Source organism: Triturus cristatus, chromosome 2_1 (genome assembly GCF_964204655.1).
Source record: "Triturus cristatus chromosome 2_1, aTriCri1.1, whole genome shotgun sequence".
Classification (NCBI taxonomy): domain Eukaryota; kingdom Metazoa; phylum Chordata; class Amphibia; order Caudata; family Salamandridae; genus Triturus; species Triturus cristatus.
Genome location: NC_140581.1, coordinates 35,561,884 through 35,576,157, shown reverse-complemented (window position 1 = coordinate 35,576,157; position 14,274 = coordinate 35,561,884). Strand labels below are relative to the sequence as shown.

General features: G+C 48.5%; 1 protein-coding gene across 3 annotated transcripts in view; it reads left to right on the top strand.

Annotated features, from left to right (window-relative positions):
• LOC146863662 (long-chain-fatty-acid--CoA ligase ACSBG2-like) overlaps positions 1-14,274 on the top strand; it is a 524,673-nt gene that overhangs the window by 398,471 nt on the left and 111,928 nt on the right. For all 3 annotated transcript variants that reach the window (XM_085627756.1, XM_085627760.1, XM_085627757.1), the window contains one exon: positions 1,507-1,724. In XM_085627756.1, coding sequence (XP_085483882.1) covers positions 1,507-1,724 — 218 coding nt within the window. The remainder of the gene's footprint in view (positions 1-1,506; positions 1,725-14,274) is intronic.

Below are 14,274 nucleotides of genomic sequence, written 5' to 3'. Positions count from 1 at the left end.
GCAGGCGGGTACTCTATCATCTAAGAGTCAAGTGAGGAGAAGGAGGTGGGTGCTCTAGCATCAAAGAGTCAAGTAAGGAGAAGGAGGTGGGTGCTCAAGCATTTAAGAGTCAAGTGAGAAGGAGGTGGGTGCTCAAGCACTTAAGAGTCAAGTGAAGAGAAAGTGGTAGGTGCTCAAGTATCCACAAGCTCAGTGAGAAAGAGGTGGGTGCTCAAGCACTTAAGAGTCAGGTGAGGAGAAGGAGGTGGGAAACAAGTGTGATGCAGAATAAGCAAGTATGAAGCGAGCGCTAGTGAAAAAAGATAACAATACTCCGGATTAAAAGATAACCAACTTAGTTGACAAGACCAGATTACCAAATGGGAAAATTATGCTGGTGTAACATCTCAGAGACAAGTGAGAAGCAGGTGGGACAAAATCATCTAAGAGTCAAGTGAGGAGAAGGAGGTAGGTGCTCTAGTATCTAAGAGTCAAGTGAAGAGAAGGAGGTGGGTGCTCTAGTATCGAAGAGTCAAGTGAGGAGAAGGAGGTGGGTGCTCAAGCATCTAAGAGTCAAGTGAGGAGAAGGAGGTGGGTGCTCTAGTATCTAAGAGTCATGTTAGGAGAAGGAGGTGGGTGCTCTAGCATCTAAGATTCAAGTGAGGAGAAGGAGGTGGGAAACAAGTGTGATGCAGAATAAGAAAGTATGAAGCAAGCACTAGTGAAAAAGATAATAATACTCCGTATTAAAAGATAACCAACTTAGTTGACAAGACCAGATTACCAAATGGGAAAATTATGCTGGTGTAAACTGCATAATTTTGGGAATGAAGCCACCACATCACATCTCTTACCTATGCCGCTGATCACAGCTAAATTTTGGAGCAGGAGCGTGGGATCAAGGCAAACAGCTTGAATGCAAGCAGCTGTTGTTTGCAGTAGCTGTGCTTTATGCAATATGTTTTGTGCCAAATGTGTCCTCACACCAGAAATTGAAACAAGGATGCATCTCACACAAAAATATAGTGGTAATTGCACAATTTCAAATAATTATCATGAAATTGAGATTAAATACACAAAAGCAAATTACACAAAATTTGCACACCCCTAGAAATGAATTATATTTAACCACAGCTGGCTCTATGTATGGAACAAGGAACGTTCTCTCCCAGCCTAACAATCCCACCTTGCCTGTACAAATGACCGAACTACCAGATGTACCGTCTTCTCCTATACCCACAAGGCCAATCCATGTAACATGGATAGTCATGGCAGGGAACTTTTCTGACTATGTAATCACCAATATAGGTGGATAACAGTATAATGGACGCATGTATATTTTTAGTCTGTAACATGTACATAACATGGTTGGTAACTTCCCTGACTATGTAACCACGAATATTGGTGGAAAATTGTTATAAACTGCAAAGGGCTCTGATACCCTCAGGTCATGTTATCCCTATATAAAACTCTCAAAATAGATAACTAAATCTATCCCAATCATATCCCTGTATTATGTGCCCACAGCTGCGGTAAGACTATTCTAGGATGCAGGACATGGATCCATATGCCAGATGAAAATGGCAATGGGGAATTATGCCTCAGGGGACGACACGTCTTCATGGGCTACTTGAACATGCTTGAAAAATCAAAGAAGGCTTTGGATGAGGAAGGATGGCTGCACACTGGTGACATTGGCAAACTGGACCAGGATGGCTTTCTCTTCATCACTGGGAGAATCAAAGGTGATTGCTGAATGCTTCAGTTATTGGCTTAAATCATTGAGAAAAAAACTGCACAGGAGCAGATTAATGCTTCCTAATGGAGATGCTTGCCACTATTCTTCCCAGCAGGTATGGATTCAGTGAGTATAGAATCATCCATTCATTGAGGTGTCGCTTGAGTGCAAGTTACGGAGAAATGTCAAAATACTTATTTGCCTCAAAGATGGAGGGTGTCATGGAATTGTGAGTGCTGTCTGATAGAAAGATGAATGCGCCTAACAACTTGAGAATGCAACAGGTATGTAAGTTTCAAATGTGTGAAAAACCTAGATTAGAGAGTGTTAGTTAAAAGCCCAGAGCACCACCAGGACATCCCGTTTAATGGCATTCCGGAAGTGCACTCGGCTTACCCATATCTACGAGGCCAGGTAAAACCACCCTAAATTGCTTCACATGGCCTCATAGATATGGCGCAAGTCACTGCATTGCCTCACACTGGGATGAGGAGGCATGCCATGGACGTTATGGTGGGTGTTCCCACATAACAACCATGGCATTTGGCACTTTTTCAGATTTATAACAAGCTGTTAACCTGGGAATGAGTCAAGACTATGCATCCCGGGGGTTGGCGTAAGGGTTGTTTGTGAGGGAAGGTGTGCCCTTCCCCACCTGATTCAGCGCAGACACCCTTGCATCATGGTGCAAGGGTACCTACATTGTCGTTGTGTGCCGTCTCTGTGGACGAAGACAGGCATGCATTTATATCATCGGTATGCCGCATTCCTGCCTTTTTCGTTTGACGTAGGGTAGCGCAGTAGGAAGACTTGCGGCACTGCCCCACGCCCTAATATAGTTGATGAGGCCCTAGGTCTTCAATGAAAACATACACGCCATACGTAGTCTTCACAAAAGGGATATTAAAGAATACAGTTAAAGCACAAAGGTCTAAGCATAGCTACTACCCTGAGCTGCATGAAGGTGGAGAATGTTCCCTCGGACTCCAGCATGAACGTACAAAGTCTGGGCTTTACCGGGCCCCTTGGTTCCGCAGGAGTTGAAAGGTCTTAGCTTTTAATGAGCCACAATGGAAGAGAACTTGCATAGATCAAAACTATGGGTGACGTTTCTACCAGCTGGACAGTTAGAGGGCCACTGATGGGTTTCTTGAGTGCATTGGTTGCTACAGGCATCATTTAACGCTCAGCAGGTATTTTGCCATGTTCACTTTCTTGTCATGTGCGAGCATTGAGACAGCCTTAGTCTCAGCATGGCTCCCAAGACCATGAGTACATTTCATGTAGGTTGTTAAAGTGAAACACATTGACAGGGTCACACTGAAAAAAGATAATGGGTGGAATGCTGAAACAATGTCATCTATTCACAGTACGTCTGGGCTGTATTCCAGTCAGTGGTTCAACAATGCGGTATATTAGGGCCCTGAAAAAACAGAGCATTCTGTTGATTTATTGACATAACACCCTAATTGCGGTGTGCATGTCCTGATGTAGGTTCAGTTTTTTCAGTTCCAAGTAGCACCTAACTGATAGTGCTCAATATGCTTGAAACTAGTCTGGGGTGGTTGTGCTGAAGTGCTCTCAAGTTGTGTAGAAGTGGTGTACAAACATTATGGAGAGGTGCACTCACAATGTGACTAAGAGACATACTCACACTTTGAAGAAGAGGTGTACTCACATTATGAAGAAGAGATATACTCACATCGTAATCACATTGTGAAGAGGTGCACTCACATTGTGAAGAAGAGGTGCACTCACATTGTGAAGAAGAGGTGTACTCACATTGTAAAGAAGAGGTGCACTCACATTGTAAAGAAGAGGTGCACTCACATTGTGAAGAAGAGATGCTCTCACATTGTGAAGAAGAGATGCTCTCACATTGTGAAGAAGAGATGCTCTCACATTGTGAAGAAGAGATGCTCTCACATTGTGAAGAAGAGATGCTCTCACATTGTGAAGAAGAGGTGCTCTCACATTGTGAAGAAGAGGTGCACTCACACTGTGAAGTGGTGAACTCACATTGTGAAGAAGAGATGCACTCACATTGTGGAGAAGAGATGCTCTCACATTGTGAAGAAGAGATGCTCTCACATTGTGAAGAAGAGATGCTCTCACATTGTGAAGAAGAGATGCTCTCACATTGTAAAGAAGAGATGCTCTCACATTGTGAAGAAGAGGTGCATTCACATTGTGAAGAAGAGGTGCATTCACATTGTGAAGAAGAGGTGCATTCACATTGTGAAGAAGAGGTGCATTCACATTGTGAAGAAGAGGTGCATTCACATTGTGAAGAAGAGGTGCATTCACATTGTGAAGAAGAGGTGCACTCACATTGTGAGGAAGAGGTGTACTCACATTGTAATCATAATGTGAAGAAGATGTGCTCTCACATTGTGAAGAGGTGCACTCACACTGTGTAGAAGTGGTGTACTCACATTGTGAAGAAGCGGTGCACTCACATTGTGAAGAAGCGGTGCACACACATTGTAAAGAAGTGCACTCACATTGTGAAGAAGACGTGCACTCACATTGTGAAGAAGCGGTGCACTCACATTGTGAAGAAGCGGTGCACACACATTGTAAAGAAGTGCACTCACATTGTGAAGAAGACGTGCACTCACATTGTGAAGAGGTGCACTCACATTGTGAAGAAGAGATGTAGTCACATTTTGAATAAGAGATGTAATCACATTTTGAAGAAGAGGTGTAATCACATTGTGAAGAAGTGATGAACTCCCATTGTGAAGAAGTGGTGAACTCTCATTGTGAAGAAGAGGTGTACACACACTGTGAAGAAGAGGTGCACTCACACTGTGAAGAAGAGGTGCACTCACACTGTGAAGAAGAGGTGCACTCACACTGTGAAGAAGAGGTGCGCTCACACTGTGAAGAAGAGGAGCACTCACATTTTGTTATTTCTGAGACTCTTCAACACAGGTACATAGGACACCATACTGCTTTGCGTGGAATTAAAAGTCGCAGTGTAATCTATCTCTTTTGCTACACTCTATTATGCATGTAAAAAATACGGGGACTTACTACTTGTAATATATACCCTTCTGGTGCGCTGCCAAATCTTCTATTGTCTGCTGAACGCCATACCACTCTGCTTGAGTTAGACTCATCTTATAATGAGCCAAAACCCCAAGTGGTTTCCTTTTAAGATACGTGACTGGTTAAATAGTACTTGTGTGCTAACTGTTCCCCCAAATATACCATACATCCTTAGGTACTTACTATGCCAAGGGAGTAGCGTCACTGGCAAAACTTAGTTTGGACACCCAACAAGTGGATTCTGATGGTTTTTATTCTTGACGCCCAGTGTTAGCTAGAGAAGTCCACATCCCTCACATGTGTGTATTGTTCGCAGGGGATCATGGGATTTGTAGCTAAATATCTTATTCCCCCACTTTAGCTTGGGGAAGCCACAATCCTTATGTTTGTGATTCTTGGGGAATCATGGGAATTGTGATCCCGATTTGTAACTCCGTCTGTAATTTAGTGTAATTTAAGGATCTATAGTCCGTTTGTTAAATGGTAGCGGCAGTTTCAGTCGATAATCTTTCAAGTATTTGCCCGGCGGTAATCGCCTCTCATACCACTCGATAATTTACCAATAAAAGAGGCAGGCGCCGGAGACTGGAAGGCAGGAAACAAAGTTTTATTCCGTCGGAGCAGAACACATCAGATCAGACAGCAAGGTATCGTCACGAGGTGCTCTAACTGCATCTCTGAGACCTGGTCTCTTATACACTGGTTTATTGCTTTATTACACATAGTACATTCTTGAGATTCCCTTGATGCCCGAAAGAACATCCCCTGAAGCCCCGGCTCAGATCCGATCCCACACATAGATACAGTAGAAGTTCCCACCCTACCCGCAGTGGGAGATGGCTATCGCGCAGCAGGGAATTCCGCTAATTCCCGGGGGTGTGTGCAACTGGCCGGGTCTCAGGGGGTAGGGGCTTTGATCTACTGTAATCCCTTTGATGTGGGGTGTTTCCCTTACAGTAGGGGCAGTAAACTGCATCCGCAGGGCTAGGTGATGGCCTGGGACCAGTTCAGACAATGGGGCGCAGAGGAAGGGGGTTATCAAAAGGAGAGGCATGACCATGTATGGGTTGTCGGTTGGAAGTGGTTCCGTAGCAGGGTCACGCAGAAGGAGAGGGTTTATGGCCTGTATGAGAGAGCGGGGGTGGCCGGCGCGCGGGGGATGCTTGCAGCGCCAGGGGAAAGCGCTGGCGGTCGAGAGTGAGCGGGGAGAGAGTGGGGTGCCTAAAATGGCGGCCGTGCATTCGTTGTGCGTGGCGCTGGGGAGAGGCAAGATGGCGCAGATAATGTTCAGTTTGCACGCTAAATTTCCACAGTCCTCCCTTTTAACATGTCTCGCCAGCTTGCCTAGTTTGGATCTATCCCCATAATACCCCGTACCTCCACCTCGTTCAGAGCTTTCATCCGCTCAGTTTCAAAGTCCAAAGTCTTAGGACAGATGCAGTTCATAAAAAGCGAACATAAAGGTGGCAGACACTGAATCCCCAAGCAACATCCACATAGTATCACAATCGGTATCAGGATAAATGAAAACAGCCTCCATCCCCAACCTTTAATAGTGTCCCAAAACCAACTCCCCAGTGACCATTCTTCTTGTTCTTGATGGACCTCTGCGGACAGTCTGTGGAGGTGTTCAATTGCTTTGTAGACTGAGGGTGAGTTATCCGGTACGTAGGTACAACAGCTGGACCCAATGATGCGGCATGCTCCTCCACGATCTGCCAGAACCACGTCTAGAACAAGGCGGTTCTGGAGAGCCACCAGGCGGACGGCCTGAAGCTCAGCGGTGTTGTTGGCGAGGGCGCCAGCTGTAATGTTCATTGCCGTTTCGACTGCCTGGGTTAAGTGGCGGATGGCACGGCTGTTTGCCATTGGACCCCAGAGTGGAACAAGGCCTTTGACTGCGTCCATGAACTGTGCTCCGGTGGAGTCGGCCTGCACAATGTCTTTGGCCCGTTTCTGTCGGTGATGGTTTGCTGGAGCCACATACGTCGGAGGAAGGACAAAGGCGATGTAGCAGGTGCCTCCCCAACCTTTCGGAAGCCAGGTGTAGGCCTTAGTACCACAGACGAAGTACATATTCGGGGAGGCAACAAAGGAGGGTGGGTCAACTGAGTCCAATGTTCGGGTGATGAGGCAGGAGCTGTGGCCCACCAGCTGTGCCCCCAGGCCTTCGAGGCATACAGACCCAGTGATGTTGATGACGGACAGGGCCACTGTTAGGGTGGCGGCCGTCCGTTTCCGGAGGTAAGAGAAGGTGGGTCTGGCTGGATTGTTGAACACTTGCATTTCAACTCGTTCTTTGGCAGGGATGTCCATGTGAAAGGAAGTGTTCGATCTCAGAGGGCAGAAGAGGGCAGAAGTTCTTCCAGTTTTGTTCAGCCAGAACCCATGGTAGAAGTGTGACATGGTTCTGCCGGAAGTGGCATTGTCCTTGTAGCTTTCTTGCAGGAGGATTAGCCAGGCGAGGCAGGAACCATGGACAGAAAAAGGTGAAGGGATGAAAGGGATAGAGGGTCCAGTGGCATGTGGTAGCAGTCCACAGATCCAGCAATTAGTGGCGTTGGTAGCAAGATTGTGTTGGTGGAGCAATTGCACAAAAGAGTTATTCCAGAACTCCTTACGCCTTTCTCGGAGTTGGGGTGAAAGCGAGATCAGATGATGTTCTTTCGTGGTGGTAGGTTGAACGGTGGTCAGTAATGTCTTATGAGCGGGTGTGCTCTCCTCCATGATCCAGAAGGTGACCATGAGGAGAAGGCAAAAGAGAAGGGTAATAAAAAGTGTTATAGTCTTAAAGCTGTGCATTCGGTCAGTCTTTGGGTTTTTGTAGGGGATCTTCGGACGTCCGGTTGCTTCCATCACCTTCATGTCGGGCGCTTCCATCACCTTCGAGAGACTCGGTAGCGGGCAGAACCACAGACTTTGCTTAGTTTCTCTCCTGGTGGCCTTTTAGGTGACTAGGCTACCGCTCTGAGATTTCCACTTAGCCTGTGGTCTGCTTAGCCGAAGTCCTCTCCTTTCGTCGCAAGTTATACCCTTCTTTGGATGGCACAGTGGGATCGGGATATTCAATCAATTCAAGTGTCTCTGTATCCGGGCAGCGGCTCAGGGATGGTCGGTCTTTGTCCAGAAGATCCTCTTGGGCGGTGATGTTGTCCGTGGTTGTCAGGGTCGGTGATACCTTCTTGCAGTGGTGTGCGTGCAGCCAATTGCGTTTCCCCTCCACTCGAAGGGCTGTTCGGGTGGTGATCAGGACTTGCAGGGGGCCCGTCCACCGGGGCTCCAGACTCTTGGTGCGCTGGAAGTTACGCACTAAGACGAAGTCACCAGGTTGGATGTCGTGTCCGGGGCCCCTGGAAACATCGGGGATGGCGTGCAGCACCTGCTGATGGATGATAGACAACGTTTTGGTTAGATTGTACAGATAATCAGACATGAGGACGTCCGGGACGTCGTGGATGGATGTCGGTTTTGGTGCAGTCCAAAGGTTCATGGGCCGCCCGAAGACGACCTCGTAGGGGGTTAAGTGGTGTTTGGTGGGGGTGGAACGCATTGATAGCAATGCTAGTGGGAGAGCGTCTGGCCATCTTAGTCCTGTGGTGGCGACTATTTTTGCTATCTTAAGCTTCAATGTGGCATTGTGTCGCTCAACCAGGCCTGCAGATTGGGGATGGAAGACCGCATGGAACTTCTGTTTTACACCCAACCCTTTTAAGATGAGTTGGATAACTTCGGCTACGAAGTGGGGACCATTGTCGCTCCACAAAATTCGACAAAGGCCGTATCGGGGGAAGAACTCCTTCAGTAGTACTTTTGCGGTAGTCATAGCAGTGTTATCATGGGTCGGGTAGGCTTCCACCCATTTGCTGAAGGCACACACAACGACAAGCACATACTTTAAACCTTGGCACCTTTCTAGCTGGACGTAGTCCATTTGTAGGACTTCAAAGGGGTGATTGGGGACCCCAAACCCTCCCCGGGGTACAGCAGTTCCTTTCCCAGGGTTGTGTTGGAGGCATACTAGGCATTGTTGGACCAGACGTTTGGCGGAGTCTGGTATTCTGTCGTTGTGCCAGACTTTGGAGATGAGTTCGATCATGGGGGCAGACCCTATGTGTGCGGGGGAGTGTGCCATGGTCAGCATGGGGATCAAGTATGAGTCGGGTAGCAACCATTTGTTCGAGTCTTTAGTTCGCCAACAACCGTCATCGTCCTTCAATCCTACCCGGGCCCATTCAGTTAATTCGTGTGGTGTGCTGGCTAGTTGGATATCCCTAATCGTTTCCCTAGCATCCTTCCATTTCTCAGTTTGTGACCTGGTCACGTACATGCGGGTCGTGGCCCTATTCTCGGCTGTGGTTCGGGCAGTAATGTCAGCTAGTGCATTTCCCTGACCTATAATGTCTGTCACCTTCTTGTGTGCCTGGCATTTGATCACAGCTATCCGTGTGGGGAGGAGGACTGCTTCGGTCAGGGCAGAGACTAGATCTCCATGCAGGATGGGTGTGCCATGAGAAGTCAAGAATCCCCTCTCTTTCCATAAGAGCCCGAAGTGGTGAACTACCCCAAAGGCATACTGACTGTCTGTGTAAATGTTTGCGGTTGTCCCTGCTGCCAGGATGCAGGCTCGTGTGAGGGCAATTAGTTCAGCCGCCTGTGCGGATCGCTGTGTGATGCGGGCTGTCTCAACAACTGTTCGAGCTGTGGTGACTGCATAGGCAGCTGAGGTGGTGCCATCAGGGAGCTTGATGCATGAGCCATCCACCCACAGTTCTCCGTCAGGGTCCGGGAAGGCAGTATCCCGGAGGTCAACCCTACTCTTGGTTTGTTCGTCGGTGAGGGTCACGCAGTCATGTATAGGGGATGCATTGGGGTCAGCGTCAGGGAGAGGTAGTAGAGTAGCTGGATTCAGAGTGGTGCATCGTTTCAATGTGATATGGGGTGCAAGCAGAGTCAGTTCATACCCAGTCAGTCGTGCACTAGTCAGGTGTTGAGTCTTGGTTTGGTTCAGGAGGGTATCAACAGCATGGGGTACCAATACCGTGAGGGGGTTCGAGAGCACGATCCCCTCACTTTGTCGGATAGAGACAGCAGCGGCGGCTACTGCTCGAAGGCAGGCGGGCAAAGCTCTGGCTACGGGGTCAAGAGTGGCAGAGAAGTAGGCACAAGGGCGTTGTTTAGGGCCTATGGACTGGGTTAGGACAGACAACGCACATCCCTCCCTTTCGTGGGTGTAGAGGGAGAAAGGTTTAGTGTAGTCTGGGGTTCCTAGGACTGGGGCCGAGCAGAGGGCGTTTCGTAATTCTTTGAAGGAGGATTGACATTCAGGTGTCCAGGAGAGGGGGAAGGGGACATCCTTAGCCAGCAGGGAAAGCAGAGGCTTTATGGTAAGACTGAAGTTTGGCAACCACTGTCGACAAAAGGAGGTGAGGCCCACTAGGGATCGTACCTGCTTCTGAGTTTTGGGAACAGGGGTTTCTAGGATGGTTTGAATTCGGTCAGGGGTAAGTTTCCTCCCGTCTTTGGATAGTAGGTGGCCTAGATACGTTACCTGGGGCTGGCAGAATTGCAATTTCTTTCTGGAAACCTTGTGACCGTTCTCCGCAAGGAAGCGGAGGAGGTGAATGGTGGCTGTGACGGCAAGAGGAGTGGTGTCGGCCGCCAAAAGAATGTCATCGACGTACTGTATCAACACCACTCCATCGGGTAGTTGGACTGCATCCAGTTGCCTCTTGAGGGCTTGGCTGTAAATACTGGGACTCTCAGTGTAGCCTTGGGGTGCCCTGCAGAACCTGTACGAACGGGCCTTTAAAGTGAAGCCGAACAGGTAGCGGCTGTCTGGGTGGATGGGGATGGAAAAGAATGCGTTCTTGAGGTCAATAACAGTAAAGATGGTGGCAGTGGATGGAATCAGGGTGAGGATGGTGGTGATGTCTGAGACTACGGGGTACTGGGGTATGACTACTTTGTTAACCTCTCGCAAGTCAACAATGAAACGGTAGGCTTTCTCATCCCCCTCGCCTTGCTTCTTTACAATGGGTAGGATAGGGCTGTTGCAAACATTACTCACTACTTCTTCTACCACTCCTGCCTCGACCAGGGACTCGATGATTTCCACCAATGCCTTCTCGCCTTCGGGTGATATCCGATACTGTGGAAGCTTTGGGAGCACTGCGTCCGGTCGGACGGTTATGTGTACCGGGTCGATCACCATGCGCCCTACATCTGAGTCGGTTTTAGCCCATAGATGTGAAGGTAATGTGTCGAGTAGGGACATATCAGCATCGGTTATAGAGAGCATACGCCGTGTGTGACAGGGTCTGGACAGATCTGGGTTATCGTGTAGGATGACTCGAACTCCGTCTGGGGAGCATCTGATAGTGGCTCGAAAATGTTTTAGCAAATCAAGTCCCATAATAGCATCGGGGGTGTTGGAGGAGAGCAGAAAGGTCGTGTCAGTGGTGTTATCTTCTAAGTCAAAGGAGATTGGTGCTGATAAGGGGTTAGTGGAGGGCGTTCCGTCAAAGCCTATTGAGGTTACGTGTGAGCCAGACAAGGGTGCCCTAGGAATCAGTCGTTTAGATAACGCACTACGTGTCGCCCCAGTATCTACCAGGAATGGAGATTTTGTGCCCAAGACCTTAGCGGTGACGTAAGGACCTTGCTGGTCAACACGGAGTTCGACTGGATCCCTCCCTTGCCCCTGGCGGTCCTATGCGAAGTCATGAGTGCTCTCATAGTCGGACTGCTGACACTGGTTTTGGCGGGGGCGATCAAAGGTGTTTGGTCTGCCTGGCCTGTCGTTGATGGTGTTGTTCGTGTGCCCTCGTCCCTGTCCTCTATTTCTGGGGTCATATGCTGCGTCTCTGGGGTCCCTATTCTTGTTTATTTCCAGAAGGACCGGGCACTGGGATTTCCAGTGTCCGAACCCTCTACAGAACGCACATTGATTTCCATCTAAGTCTCTCCGTCCGTTGTAGGGTGTAGGTGTATGGTCTCTAGGGGGTAGCTTTCTAGGGGCGGTTGGTTGGTAATTCTCTTTTGGGGGTTCCCTTCCTATGGTCACCCCTTGCAACTGTGCTATCATCACCCTCTCCTTTAATTCCTTTTTCTTCTTCTCTGACGCCCTATCGTTCTCGTTCTTCTGGTTTTCGTAGTATTGGGCCATCTGGAGAATTGCTGCGGGTTTGGAGGCTGCCCAACTGCTCTCGCTGGTCTGTAGCTTCTGGGAAACTTCTTGAGACAGACCCTTCACATAATTCTGGACAAAGAGGTGGTGTCCGGTTGCGGAGGTCATGTCTTGGCCACTGTAATCGGAAAACACAGTCTCGAATCGGGAGAAATATTCAGACACATCCTCCTGGGGTTTCTGGCGGCAGGCCGTCACTATCGACCAGTCTACCTTTCTTTCTGGGATTAGAGTCTTCAGCTTTTGTACAATCTTGTCTGGGAGCTCTAAGATGGCTTTCGGGGGCTTCTGTCCTGGTTCTCGCTGTTTATCTATGGTATCGAGTTGTATCCAGGTATATCCGAACGGCTCAGCGTGGTCAACTTTCCGGATTTGTTTCCACACATCAGCCGGCAGGCATAGCCCAAAGAACAAGTCGATATCTGCTAACGTCATTATCGTTGAGCCTAAGGCTGTACCTAATTCAGTGTAGAAGGCAGTCGGGTTCTTTCTCAAGTCGGGTAGAGTCTTTCTAAAGGTCAAAATATCTTGCCGGTCCCACGGCTGGTAGACCCAGTTATATACAACCCTTCCCTTCGCATCTTGGTGGTTGATGTCGTCGTGCGTTCCCTGACCCCGTGGGGGGACCCAATAGGGGGCAGCTTCTTTAATGGGCATCATGGCATCGGCCCTTCCTCCCTGGGGCTTAGTTGCTATGGGGGTTTCCGTTTTGGTGGTCTGTCCATGTTCTTTAAGGTGTCGGTAGACCTCGAGGGTACGAGTGAAGAGGTTCGTTACATCGCCCTCTCCTTCTTCCCCAATGTCTACCTTCCTATATAGGGCCGCTAAGCCTTCGGGACCTTTATCGTGGTATCTGTCCTCATATGCATTCAGGGCGTGATAACAGAGCCGTACGACGAAGTGTCGTCTGCGGCTGTCGGCGTACGAGCTATACACGTCTGTTATATACTCCTCACTTTCTTTTCGCTCCACCAGCGTCCCTACTATCCTATCGATTCCTGCTCGTTCATCCTTAGTTAATCGATTCATTCTGGTGGACTCTTTCTTTCCTATCTCATGGTCGTCTAGCGTTGTAGTCGACATTGGGTTCAGTACAAGAGGCTCAGCCGGCGCTGAGGCCGTGAGGGCCGAGGCCCCTGTACTGCTTTCGCTCGTGTTCGGGGGTTGTGGGTGTTGCACTACTGATTGGGAGGGTGCATACGGAGGGGGCATGTAAATGATCGGGGGACCTAACAGTAATTCGTCATTCGTTCGCTGCTTGGAGGACAACTCAGGGTAGAGCAAAGAAGGGGTCCTAACAGCGTACTGGCCTGAGGTTTCGGGCTCCTGTCTCAGTTTAGTTTCCCTTCTCTCCTTTATGTCTTCTTCTAACTTTTTAGCGGCAAGGTGAGCTGCCTTTCGTAATTCCTTTTCTGCTTTTACTTCTTCCCTCTTTTTCCGTTGCGTCGCTTCTTTGCGCCACATGCCAATACTGTCAAGCATAGTAGGCGTCGTCTTATTGCTACGCAGAGCTACTTCTAGCGCTTCTATCTTGCGGTCGTCGAAGGATCCCATCAGTGGCCACTGACTTTCGGGGTCCTTCTTGGTATATTTATGCCACAGCTTGCTATAAGCTACGGCGACTAGTCCATATTTAGTGAACATGTCCTTATTAGGGGTGCCTTCCAGTGGAGCCGGGTGGTTCACCTCTAATAAGCGGTCCGGGCAGAACCAACTACCAATCAGTGGGGAGAAGATAGGCATGACGGGTTTCAACGGGGACAAAAGTCAGCACTACCTATCTTTTCACTGCTTGCAAAGACTAGACAGAATATCTCTATTCCTCGTTATTTGTAAGCAGAGAATACCTCCAGAGAACCAATATCGAACAACTAGTGTTCGGACAATCAATCAATCAATCAATGGGGAGATAAAGATAGGCACGACGGGTTTCAACGGGGACAAAAGTCTGCGTTACCTACCCTTCACTATTTGCAAAGACTAGACAGAATATTCCTATTCTACGTTATTTGCAAACAGAGAATATCTCAAAAAGCACTATTCTTCAAAACAATCAATGTTCGGACAATCAATCAATGGGGAGATAAAGATAGGCACGACGGGTTTCAACGGGGACAAAAGTCTGCGTTACCTACCCTTCACTATCTGCAAAGGGAGAGAGAGAGAGTATTTCTACTCCTCCCCGTTTGTAGACAGCGAATATCTCAAAGAGAACAATCAATGAGCAATACTAGTATTCAAACAATCAATCAATTATTTCGCACTTTTGTCGTATATCACGACCTTACCCGGACCGTGTGGACAGTTTCTCGTCTTC